The following is a 13115-nucleotide window of genomic DNA, read 5'->3' on the forward strand; positions in this document are numbered from 1 at the left end:
AGCACAGGTGACCATACAGAGGCATCAGCACAAGGTTGACCATGAGTCCCAGAATTCGCAAAGAGCTCCAGCATGGACGAACGGACGGGTACCAGATTCTGATCCACTGTTTTGGGAGAGAATCTGTGCGTATCAGAACTCCTCCAAAGACGAAATGCCAAATATTTGAAATCTTCCAGGGCATTGAAGCAGAGGGCTATAAAAGTTTATCCACAGCAGTCCTGTGAAAACTTAAGGAGCTCGTAAGTCTACTAAGACCAGAGAAAGCAAACGCTGCTCCAGTCAGTAGCCCAGACATGCATTCTTGTGAGCTGCACGTTAATTCTAGGGGTGCCCCTTATAATACCCCACCCCTGTGGCTTGGGACTCCACCAATGGTTTCTCGCAACCGGATGGCGATTTTGAGACAAGGAAGGATAAGAAGGAGGTTTGAAGATAGCACCAGCACGCAAGGGAAACCGTTCCTTCATCGACAGCCGAGGAATCTTTTATCAACTGGTGCCAGTACCCTCCCACCCCACCAAGGACGGACTTTGGACTTGCAAGGTAGAAAGACCTCTGGTGAGTGCATTTTGTAATTAAATACATGTTTAAAAGCAAGCGTGTTTAATTGATTTAATTGCTCTGAAGACCTGAAATGCATTCGGGCGAACTACGTTACTGGAAAAAGTCTTAACATGTCTGGGATGGAGCAGAAATCCTCCAGGGAATCTCAGTTGAAGCTTCTCCTGGATTTACTCCAGCCTTTTGCAAAAGCGTTTCTCGAGAGGACTTATTTGTCCTTCCATGGTAGGACATTTTACCTGCAGCCGAAGCACGTTAGTCTAGTCATGCCTAACAAAGGCTTGGGCAGCGTACGTCAGTGTTTGCTGACATTCAAGCAATGTCGTGTTCTTTATCTCTCTGTGTTCTCCTCCTGACGATGCCGTCATCATGGTCACCTGGTTGAAAGGGATTTTATTAGGAGACATTGAGAGTGCTCTATCCTGCTTGGGCTGTTTGCCGGTGGTTGAACAGAATGTTCTTCCGTTGTTAACCACACGGATGGGGGGAGTGGCTGAAGCGATAATCCTTGGGGAGCGGGGCGGGGGGATTACTTGGGTTTGTGCGCATGTTAACCTTGAAACACATCCTCTTTTTAATCCAAGCCCAATATGTGCTTGGTATGGGAACTGAGGGCATCTGGCCTGTTTGATGAACCATTCCCAATTGTGTATGAAGGTTATTAAAGAAGCAAAAGCTGGTGGCTTTACCCGGTGTATGCCTGTAAGCCGAATCTGTGCTGCTGACACTGTGTCTGTGATCTTCTCACACCAAATTGGGCAGCCCTATATAAGAGCAAAATGCAACCTTTGTAAAGAAAGCACATGCTATGTAAAGTTAACGCTTAAGTTCCCCCTTATAGGTCTACCTTGTTCTCATGAAGTGGTCTTTTTTAAATACTACTCCTCCCGTTTCTCCTCCCACAGCTGCAAATGATTTCAGTGCCCCCATCACTCCATCAGACGGTTATGAAGATAAGAAGGTGAAAACACACCACTAAATCGCATATGAAATAGTTCTCTGAGCTCAGCCTCATCCACACTGGAAAGAGCCAGCAGATCGCATGGAGACCGACAATGTCAGAGTGCAGAAAGCAGAAAAATGATACAAGGACAGGAGGACTGCATGAAAAGGGTACATGTGGTGCGGAACAAGAGACATAGAGGTGGTTGGATCAAGATGTAGGTGGCTCAGTGTGATGAGAAAAGAGCAAGGAAGCAATGCTGAGGCTACTGGAGAGAATCAAACTGATATGCTCCGGATGTTATGGTTGAGATAAGAGAAAAGGCAGCAGGCTCACGGACCACCGGTGGCAGCCAACCTGTGTAACCACACCCACCCTCCTCAACCAAAGTTCTTAGCCTCCTTACCCAAACACCCAGATCATGGTCGGGGCTCTGAGGCACCCAACCACTTTCCCTCGAGTACTTGCGCAAGGGCGAAATCCGGCATTCAATAAGGTTGAAGTTGCATTGGCCTTGTTCCTCCTGCTTCCCTCCTCCACCACCCACCCATCTTCTCTCCTCCCCAACTCCTTCCTTGGGCTATCCCCCCATTTCTTGCTGATTAATAAAGAATGCAGATTTGAAATCAACAGCCTTTATTGCCTCTGCATGAGATGATCAAAGAGGGAGGGAGAGCGGTTTGCTTACGGGGAGTCAATGAATCAAGAGGGTGGGTTTTCATGAGGAGAAACAAACAGAACTTTCACACCGTGCCTGGGCAGTCATGAACCTGGTTTTGACAGCTTCCTGTGCATAGCGCACCCTGCTGTTGCTCTTCTAACTGCCTAGTGTTATACCTGCACGTAATAAGTGGACAACGCAACTTTGCCATAATCTTCCCACCCTGCCATACCGTCTCCCCTTGCTCTCACCAAAATTATTGTGGGACCACACAGCAAGCAGTAATAGATGAATATGTTATTGCTGGATCTAACCGAGTCAGTCAATGCAGCCGCGTGCTTTTAAACGTCCAAAGGCACATTCACTGCCATTCTTTGCCACTTGCTCAGCATATAGTTGGAACACTCGTCTGATACATGTCCAGAGTGCCTGTGATATTGGCTCATGAGCCAAAGGCATTAGGTAGGCTGGTGGGACCCCAGGATAACTATAGGCATTTCAAATCCTAAATGGTTATTTTCTGGTCTGGAAAGTAACGCCTCTTCTCCAGCCGTTTACAAAGACCGGATTCCTAAATCGCGCAGTCCATGTACTTTTCCCGACCATCCCACCTGTGTAGTGGAAACCATCCTTGTGATCACCCAGTGCCTGCAGCACCATTGAGAATACCCTTTTTGGTTTATGTACTGAGCAGCCTTGCTGTCATGGTCCCAACGACAGGGGCATATCATTTTTGTTCTATCGCCCCACAACAGTTAGGGGAATCCATTGCATTAAAGCCATTCCACTGTGACCTGCACATTTTCAGAGTGACTACGTTTTATATCAGCAGCTCTTTGATTGCGTTGGACTGGCTGATAGCAACCCCCACAGTAGATCTTTTTTTTTTTTCCCCCCCATTTTTTTCCCCAAATTGATTTTTTTCCTTGGGGGACTTGAACCGTAGCTGTCTGGCATTGCAGCTTTCCACCAGGCTACTCCCATCGTTTGTGAACCGTGAGGGCTTTATCATCTCGGTATCTCTTGCACTTCAGGACAAGAACAGAAGTCCCAAGTATCGCGCATGTGCCTTATGAATGCGAAAGTTTCCGCCACTGAGAATCATCCCAGACTTGCAGAACACTATGTGGTCCACCAGTCGGCTTGTTTTCCCGGTCCAGAAATCGGTATGTTCCACGGCCATGCACTGCCCATTAGCACCATGATGTCCAAAATCGCCAGGCCTGTGTTTGAGAGGAACTCTGCGTCCATGTCCTCATCACTCTCCGTCACCGCCTGCTGTCACCTCCTCGGCCTGCTTCTGAAGTTTCTGGTGTGCATATTACTGCAGCGATAATGTGAGTGGTGTTTCCAGTGCTCTATTAACTGCCTATGATCTGAGCCGGGTCCATGTGATTGCTGTGGTATGTCGTCTGCAAGGGTTAACCCAGGAAAAAAGGTGAGAAACCGATGTTGCCATTGTTTACGAGGAAGGGGGCTCGTGACGACATGTCCCAAAACCAGCCACAACAACTGTTTTGCCCCCTCAGGCACTGGGGAGCTCGTCTAAAGAAATTCCATGCGTGGTGGAACTGCGGGATTGTGGGATAGCTACCCACAGCGCAACCTCTGAAGACAGGCCCCGGCGGTACTGTGTGGAGCCTACTGCCGACCTTAATGCTCTTAGTGGGGACACACACAATCACAACTGATAAAATCGTTTCTAAAATCCAATTCTATAAACTCGACTAATTTCATAGTGTAGACATACCCTATATCCCCTTCAGTCGCTAGGTTTCACTATTCCGTATTAAAAAGACATTAGAAAGATGTGTATTTTTCTCCTTTCCAAGTAACATTGTTGGATTCTCTGTCTCTTTTTGAAACTCCTGGCCCTGGCTGAATGCAGCATGATTGGAAGTACTTTCTCTCTTTCCTTTGTATTTCCAATCTATCCTTCTACAGTGAAGAGAGCAACGAATGCAGATTTGTGCATTAAAGGAAAGCAGATATTTCTGTGAAAATAGCGATGTCTTTCGGCTTTCTGGGTATTGATTTCCCTGAGGGTTTATTCCAGCGAACATTCCAGTATTCCCACTGGTCATTTTCTCAGCTTCAGTCTCAATTTTAAACTATTATTTGTAATTGTCATGGAATACAGACACTGTGTGACCTGTCTTCTTACTGGGTTTTAAGTAACAACTCAGTACTTGTTACTTTTGTAGCTCTATTGGTTCCAGTGGACATCCCGATTTCCTTATTACCCCTCTTGTTCATATTTTCTATAAAATTATTTTGTCCAGCAGAAATAATATCCTCGCATTGTATTGCTAATCAGGAACTTTTTCACAGTTTTATTAATTCAGGTTGAAATTACTCAGGAGAGAATTTTGCATTTATCCCTTGGATTCAATTAGAAAGTTTCACATCTGAATTCACTTCAGAACAATCCATGTTGTATCTCTGAATCTCTCCCTGTTTTTCCACTTTTACCATCCATCTGATGTTGTAAACCCAGCCTGCTCCAACACAGCCCCAGAGGCTCCTTCTCTTGGTTTTGTTTATCTCAGGCCTCATCCCTGTGGGAGCCCGTTGGAAACTGCACAAATCATTCTGGCAAGAAACCATCCACTAATGTGAAGCTCTTCAGAGATTTATAGGAACAAAGGCACAAACTGCAGCTGAAGAAATATATAGCATACAAAAGCAGGAAACTTCCACCCCCTTCCACCAATGGGAAAGTATAACAAGAAAGATTATAACTTTCCCACTCTTTTGTATTTCCTGCAATTCACACAAATTACAAAAACACCTTGCTTTGTCTATTACCAGCAAAGAGCTTTTCTCTGGGCATCATTCTAGAGAGAAGGCTGTGAAGCATCGTTACATCATCATCTGGGTATTCTTCATTCCAATCAATTTATATCTGACCCAGAGTCACCCGTGTCCTCATCATAACCTCTGTCTCCATGAGGCAGGGACGGTTTCTCTCCATCCCAGAGACAACTTCACTCCTTAGCGAGTGCCGACTCCAACCTGAATACCAAGGGGACATAGTACAGTCGGGGATCCTTCTATAGTATGTGCTGGCTACGGAGGGGGGGGGGCCAAGGGTGTAGCTGCCTTTAAGCAGTGGTTCTCAAACTAATTTGATTGTGGCCCCTTTCCATGTATCCATAGTAGCTGCCACCTCCCCTCCCCGCACACAAGTACATGTACCAATTTTTAAAAAAATCAACATGCAACTCTCACTAAATAGGAAAAGCAGTAGGGCATTGAGTCAAAAAGAGCCATTTAAGCATATAACTCTCCAGCCACCCAGCTCAAAGGCAGCACTGCTGCCAGCAGCAGTGGAGAAGTAACAGCAGCAACACCAGACCATGACATCCTTACTTCTGCGCTGCTGCCGGTGGCAGTGCTGCTGTAAAAGTGTCACCCCCACTCTGAACTTTAGTGTACAGATGTGGGAACCTTCATGAGACAACCCCTAATCTTATTTACCAGCTTAGGTTAAAACCTGGTACTCCTCTGCCACCATCAAATGATTTAAACAATAAACAGGGAAAGGACCATTTGGAGTTCCTCTTCCCCCAAAATATCTCCATCTCAAGTTCCTATAACCCTTCCCTGGGTAGACGGGAGAGACTTCACCAATTCCTTGGTGAATACCAATCCAAAAAGTCTTGGATCTGAAAACAAGGAAAAATTAATCAGGTTTTAAAAAGAAAAGACTTTTAATTAAAGAAAATGGGTGAAAGGGATACCTCTGTGAGATTAGCATGCAAGGAAATCTCACAGACAACAGATTTAAAACACAGAGGATGTCCCTCTGGGCAAAACCTTAGTTACACAAATTTAATTCTCCCTCTTATGCAAAAAGAAGTCACAAAACAAAATAAAATTAGTCTAAGAGATTTCTTCTCTAATACTCACTACTTTCAAGAAATGTTAACTGGCTGATTCCTGGATCTTTCCACGCTGGCACAAACTTAATGAACAGACAAAAGACTGATTTCCCTCCTCCCTCTTTTTTATATCTTATCTTTTTATTGGTCCTTTTGATCAGCTGTCAGCTAGGTTATGTGAGCTTCTTAACCCTTTAAAGGTAAAAGAAGAGTTAACCCTTAACTGTCTATTTATGACAGCTGCCTTCAAAACTGGGCACCAGGACAGAGCCACCGCTCTCTGCTCTGGCTTCTCATGCTGCCCTACAATATATTCCGTGCTGCCCAGCCTGAGAACCTCTGTTCTACAGTACAGATGGGAATTGTTCCCCCTTCAGTCTTGGGTCTATGACAAGTTCTAATCCATCATCTCTATACATAGTCTGGAGAGTAAAACCTTTGGTTTCCAGACCAGGTAAAGTTGCCAAGTGCCAGCTGCAGCTACTTGTCACTCCATGTACAAAACCCAAGCACTTACCAGCAAGGAGCGCTTAGTTAAGTGGTAAGTATGGTTTAAACTCAGCCTTTTCATATCAGAATCTTTCTTTGTTCTTGGTCTCTGGGAACTTCAGTTTGATACTTAGTCTTGTAAATGACAAGGCTCTTACCTTCTGGAGTTTTATAATTCTGGTGACTCGCCTTATTCTCCTGACTTGTTTTTTCGTTCCTGAGGAGCTGTGGTACCCTCCCGTGCAGCAGAACAAGCATAACATTCACGATTTTATTGCAGTGGTTCATACTGCATGGGGTTTGCAGAATCTGCCACAGAGGGGTTCTGATTCATTAGGGGAGACTCATGGAGAGGGACTAGAGAGATTGTAATTATTGACAGGGGAAAAGTATATAAAAATAGAGCTGTGATAAAATGTTGTTATCGGAGTTACCAATAGAAAGTTACAATTTCTAGGGTGGAAGGGGGGGAAAAGGGGGAAAAATGGGGTTAAAGGAACATCTTACTGTATAATAACCATAGGTGGCACTTTATCAAGGTTTTAGATCTTATAACACACGAAAACCATTAGCTTAACCAGCTCCTTGGAAGATGGTAGAGAACGGATTGCCATAACATAACGTAACATTCCCTACTTTGCAGGTAAGACAATGGACTCTATCGATCATGCTTCAGGGTTCCCAGGTCACCTGCAGGGTGGGAAATATTCTGGGAGCCTTGTATTATTTTGTTTTTTGGTTTTGCCCTTCCTGTGGAGTCATCAGGAATTAGCTAGAGGATTGAGCTGTTGACACTTGGATGGGTGGACCAGTTCTCGTGAGGCGGTACAGGAAACATCTTTTAAGGTGTCTTGCTGGTGTGTTTTTGTTCAGGTGCTCAGAATGTGCAAGATTGGGTTGAGTCAGGAAGGAATTTCCCACGTCCAGACTTGGGAAAAAGGGAGGCTGGGGATTATTCATGTCCTCTGAGCAATGGAGCATGGACACCTGCAGGATTATTAGGCATTTCTCCTTAGCCATTCCCTGCCATTGCGGGGCTTGGCCACTTTGGTGGTACTATTTCCTCCTGCTTTCTGCCTTGCCACCAAGAGCTTATTTCAGGAGGATTGAAATCTGCTTTAGTTCTGAGCTGTAATTTTTGAGGTTCAAACATGGGTAGTATCTGGGTGAAATGCAGTGCTGTGTTATCAGGAGGTCAGATAGATGTTCTTAATGATCCATCTGCCTTAAAGTCTTATGCAAAAAAAGTATCCAATTTTCAGATGGGTTAAACACCAGTTGTAGGGGAAGATTATTTAATGCTCCAAAGAGAATGCCAGGAATAGTTGCGTGAGATTAAAAAGGGAACATTTAAGATGCATTATAAGGAAGCTTCTGACAGCGAACAGCACCTGGGAACCATCATCAAAGGGCTGTTGTGGAAAGGGATGTCCCTGTCACCTGACTCCTTAAATCCAGCTGGACTGAGCAATGGGATTTTGCTGTAGGAGTTCAGGGCTTGCAAGGCCCAGTGGAGGGGCTGGAATGTCATAGTGTTTCCCATCTGCGGTTCAACACCCTGTGCAAACCCTGCCCTTTGTTTTTTCAGGTTCAGACGACCTTGGATCCGTTCTCTTGAGGCCGTGTACGAGGAGATTGATCTATAATCTGATGAGAGAGAAGCAGGAGATGTTCATCGCTCAGTCTGTGTGTCTTGCTCCTATCTAATGCCTTTTCCATGGGGTGAGGTCCTGATGCAGCGTTAATCACTGCAGCTTTCAATAAAAAACCCTGTCAGTTTGTCATTGGAGCTGGACAGCGTGTCTTCTTACCAAAATGATTGGGAAAAATGCGGATTTAGAGCACTGAAACATTTCCAAATTCTTGGTCATATTTCACCACTTGTTCCCAAAAACACAGCACAAATTCAATCTATTTCAATATTTTCTAACTTTTAAAATCTTTGACATTAATTTTCAATTAGAAATTTCCTTATTTTATCTATAAATATTTTTAAAATAAGAATGTCAAAAGAACATCAAAAGGTTTCATCACATGAAACTTTCTTTTTTTACTTTTTGCATTTGCCAGAAATTTCAGAAAGCCATTTTTGGCTCAGTCCAAACAGTGTATTTAGTTAGTTTAGTTATGAATGCAGAGAACGGAAATCATGTTTTTTTTTGGCCAAGCTCTAGCTGTAGGGGCTGGGGTCGCGTGGGCCAGAGTTACTCATGTAGACTGATGGAGATGGGGCTCCCTTCCCACCATACCACTGAATGTCCCCATTCTAGGACAGTTATGTTTCATCTGCCATTCTGTAACCTTGGGTTGATAACAGTGAGAAGTCAGGAAAGCGACTTTCTGGGCCAGGCATAAACTTCTTTGAAATTTCTGGAGCTTTGGGGAGCAGGGGATGTTCTGTGCCTCCTTCACGCAGGCCACTGGACAGCTGGGTGGCTCCAGCTGCCCCCGGAGCACAGAGATCGCCAGGAGGCCCCTGACTTTGAGTCACGCCCCTTTTATCCTTTGTGCCATTTTTGTCTCAATGTCTGATGAGAACATCCTGCCCAAGTGCTGTGCTGTTGGATAGGGCTGTGGGCATATGCTCAGGGCTTTCCCCCAGCACCACTGACAAAATGGTTACAGTGAATCACGATCTTGCTCTGGGCCTGCTTGGCCTAATCTGGAAAAACTACGGAGATCTCCCCGATTGGACTGATTCATTGTGGCGAGGTGCGGTATTTACCTGAAGAAGGAGGAGTCCCCTCTGTGCTGAGGAGGCAGGACCATTGTGGAACTTCCTGACAGCAGCCAGGAGATGTACCTTCACTACCTCGCTCTTTCAGGTCATTGTATCATCTCTTCAGTCACATTTATCAGTAACATGGGAGATATTCTCTTGGGAGTTCTGTGTCAGCCTTCTGCTCAGAGTCGTTTGTGGCAGTCACCATCTTCCTGCAGAGAGGGATAGACTGAGATTGAATCCCACTCCAGGCCCTGGATGTGTTCCCAGTCTGCAGTTCTGTTGGGTCTCACTTTTGATGAAATTTCTGGGTTCTTGTTCTCCAGTCTCCTATTCAGATGATCAGTGGAAGCTCAGTATTACACCGGTGGACAGTGAGGGGGAAAACGATTCCTTGATCAGAACAAGGTAATGGGGAGGGGCAGGTAGCCGAGAGACTCAAAATCGTGGAGAGAACAGATTTCTGTGACACTTCCTTGCAATTGCCATTTCCCATCACATGGTTTATTTTACACCAGTCGGGTCTAATCCATTGAACAGGATTTCTGCGAATCTCAGGATTGGGAGCATGTGACCATTATTCCTGAGCACACACCCCTGGGAGTCGCTTGCCGTGATGCTCCCATGTGAGGGAGCTGGAGAGACGGGTCAGTTCTTTGTGGTGGAAGGCCGTCAGTGCCCAGCAGTCCCCTCTTCATCCCTGAGACAGAGAGAGGGGAAGATTCTTTCCTATGGTCTATAGTTCAGATGGACTCAGCCCAAATCATGATCCGAACCCACCAGATAGTTATGAGGGTGAATTTGGCTGATTCTGACTCTACTCGGATCTCAGTTGGGCTGGCACCTGTCACCTTCAGGCTAAAGCAAAATCCTGGCTCTGGACTTCCTGGCCTGGGGCCCATCTTAATTGTAAATGAGCAGATTTCTACCCCAGCTGTCAGAGAGTCCATGAATTTGTTGCCCTTTTGAATTTAGCTGTGGCTTGGGAGAGACACTGAGACATTGAGCCAGTTCTGCTGAGAAGCTTGGAGCCCTGTCAAGCTGAGCCCTGGGGCTGCCTGAGGGTAGTTAGGGCAGGAGCTCACAAGGATCAGAACAGTGATTCAATAGCAGGAGCTTTAATTCCTGTAGAGGGGAGGTTCCCCACCCAGCGTAACAGGAATTTCCAAACCTGTCTGCAGAGATCAGTGGATTCATAAGGTTGACTCTGGCCTGGCCAGGCCTATTGTCCCTGTTATCTCACACAAACCCAGACCCTGCTCCCACTGAACACCATAAAGCGCTGCTGTTGGATTCTGCGGGACAGAGTTGGCCCCTAGTTATTTGCAACTCCTGTTACGTCATTTTCTGACTCTATGCCCTCTACCTCGGGCCTCTTACGACTTCCCTCTCCATGTGCATGATACACGCTCAGTTATAGGGCCCCTCGCACTGAAGAGACGCTCGGTTTGCCAGGCTTGATGTGTGGTTGTTTTATGTTCAGAGGAGTTCCTGGAGGGGGTCTTCGCTGGATTACGATAACGTGGAGGAGCCTGCCTTGAACACGTCCCCCAGACTCCAGACAGCCGAGGTGAGCAGCGAATCTGCCTCCTGGAAGCATGTTATTTCCTAAATGAAAAACTAACTGTATTTTCCAGTTAGGGACAATAGTGGTGTTAGAAACACAAAGTTCACGCCACCAGTATTGTTCTATTGTGTTAACTGGGGGCGTGGAGGTGGCATTTACAAGAGCTGTTGGAGTTCCCAGGGGTAGGGGCGTGTGAGATCTAGGTTCATGAGAGAGGCCCATTGGCAGGACGGAAGGAGCAGGTTTCTCATGCGATGCGTCACACAGTACTTGGCTCAGCTCACTGATCTGTTGAACACACTGCCATGAAACATAGGGTTACTCACTATTTGTAACATATGCATCAGAACAGAACTTCTAGCGGCATGTTCCCTCCGCCTTTCTGGCATGCAACTATTGGACTTTGTTATAAATTAGATAGCTTAAGGGTTAATGTTCTTTTTACTGTAAAGGGTTACCAAGGGAACCAAACACCTACAAAGAGGACCAATCAGAAACCGGATTTTTTCAAAGCTTAAGGAGGGCATCTTGGGGGTGTTTCTTGGTCTTGGGTCTTTGTGCTGTTGTGCTCTTCTCCAATATGAGAGGTCTTATCTCCAGCTTTCTAATTCTTCTGTTTCCAGTGTAGTAACAAAGTTTGCAAAAGTATGTCTTTTAAATCTGTTTTGCTGTATTGCATCTGTGTATCTGGCTGGTGGAGTCTTTATGTGTATTGGCTTATATACTTTAAATGTGTATTGTTTTTTGGGTTAAGGCTGCTTTCTCCCTTTTCTGTTTGTTTATTCATTCTATAAGTTGCAAACCTGTATCTTAACTCTAGATACAGAGAAGTTATTCTATTCTTTTCTTTTTTTTATTTAAAAGTTTTGCTTTTTAGGCTGTTGATTTTTTTTTCTTGACCATATAAGGGGGGAAAACTGCCCCAGGAAGCAGCGGGGGAAGCAGATTAGATCTTTTCTGTTTCCTTGTCTTTTGGGATTCTGCAGCATTTTCCTAGGCATGAACTATGGCAGCTTATATACATCTGTGTCAGGAATTCCTGTGACGGTGGTGGTGGACATAGAGATATTTCACCCGGTGCCCATGTCCCACCCTATAGCTGGCTCAGCTCCCACTGGTGTTAGTCATTGGAGACTGATTGGCATCTTATGGGTAAGTGTATAGGAGAAAGGATGAAAAGACATTTGAAAAAATAAATGTCAACGTTTAGGAGCCGGAGACAAACTCTGGACATTCCCAAGTCATTTACATTTGTATTATTGTTAACCAAAGTGCCTCGTGGAGCAATCCCTCTGCTACTAGTTCCAGTCACCTCTTTCTAGAACTCACCCTTCCCTTTGTCCTCTGGGCGCTCTAGGGATCAACTTTCACCCAGCTACTTGAAATGTATCAAATCAACTGATCTGGTATTCCTCAATCTGAGGTTCCAGAGGAGGGCTTGTTTAATCCCTGAGGTGGAAGTTAAGTCGCTGGAGGAGATCAGGGACCAATGAGGCTTGGTGCATCTGGAGCTTATAGTTTATTTCTAATCTTCACTATGAATATTCTCTTACTTACTTCCCATTCTTCATGTAGATGCCCCTGCCGTGCTGGAGATTGTCCTAGGGGCTGGTTATGATGATGCCAGAGAAGTGTCTGACACCGAAAGGTGACTCTCATTTGGCGCAGAATAATGAGAGAAGGACTGGAGACAAATGACAGCGAATTCACAGACAGGGTGAAGTGGGATTCTGTTGCACTTCACACTTGTTCTCTGCAGAGTTTGGGTAGGGCTGGAAATGTGGGGTATGCGCCAGAGAACAGCCCTGGCAACCCAGCGCTTGTGAAGAAAACTCTTTTTCGTATCTCTCAATTCTTCAGCAGAGGCTTCAGTGTCCTGCCATGGGGAGACGGAAACAGCAGGCTTCCCTGCTGGTGGTACTTATGTGACGTCAAACGAAGATACCAGGATCCATCTGCTTCAGATTCAATCTTGTGTGGTGCCACACCCTGGATGTGCTCGTTCCCACCGTTCACTATGCAGTATCTTTTGGCAGAATCCTATTACATGAGTCCTGTTCTGCTGCACTAGCGTTAAGAGCCATTGACACATCTGTAAAATCTGGGATGGGCTTTTCCCATTGCCTTGGCCAATATCTCTCCTTCTCTTCCCCATTGTGTCGTGAGCGGAGACACCATCAGCCACCCAGAGTAGGTGCCAGTGGTGATGAATTTTTATTGATTAGTACTTGGATAAGAGTAATTCGATAACGTTCATTGCTGGCGAGTGAAAGTTATAATTTTCT

The 13115-nt window shown here is 45.5% G+C and overlaps 1 protein-coding gene across 1 annotated transcript in view; it reads right to left on the bottom strand.

Annotated features, from left to right (window-relative positions):
• Positions 1-876: 876 nt before the first annotated feature.
• The window catches only part of LOC142046278 (uncharacterized), a 117403-nt gene continuing 105164 nt past the window's right edge, over positions 877-13115 (bottom strand). Inside the window, exons 6-7 of the mRNA XM_075062101.1 lie at positions 5079-5183; positions 877-941 (exon numbers count right to left, since the gene is read on the bottom strand). Of these exons, the coding sequence (XP_074918202.1) occupies positions 877-941; positions 5079-5183 (170 nt within the window). The remainder of the gene's footprint in view (positions 942-5078; positions 5184-13115) is intronic.

This window comes from Chelonoidis abingdonii, chromosome 1 (assembly GCF_003597395.2).
Source record: "Chelonoidis abingdonii isolate Lonesome George chromosome 1, CheloAbing_2.0, whole genome shotgun sequence".
Lineage (NCBI taxonomy): Eukaryota > Metazoa > Chordata > Testudines > Testudinidae > Chelonoidis > Chelonoidis abingdonii.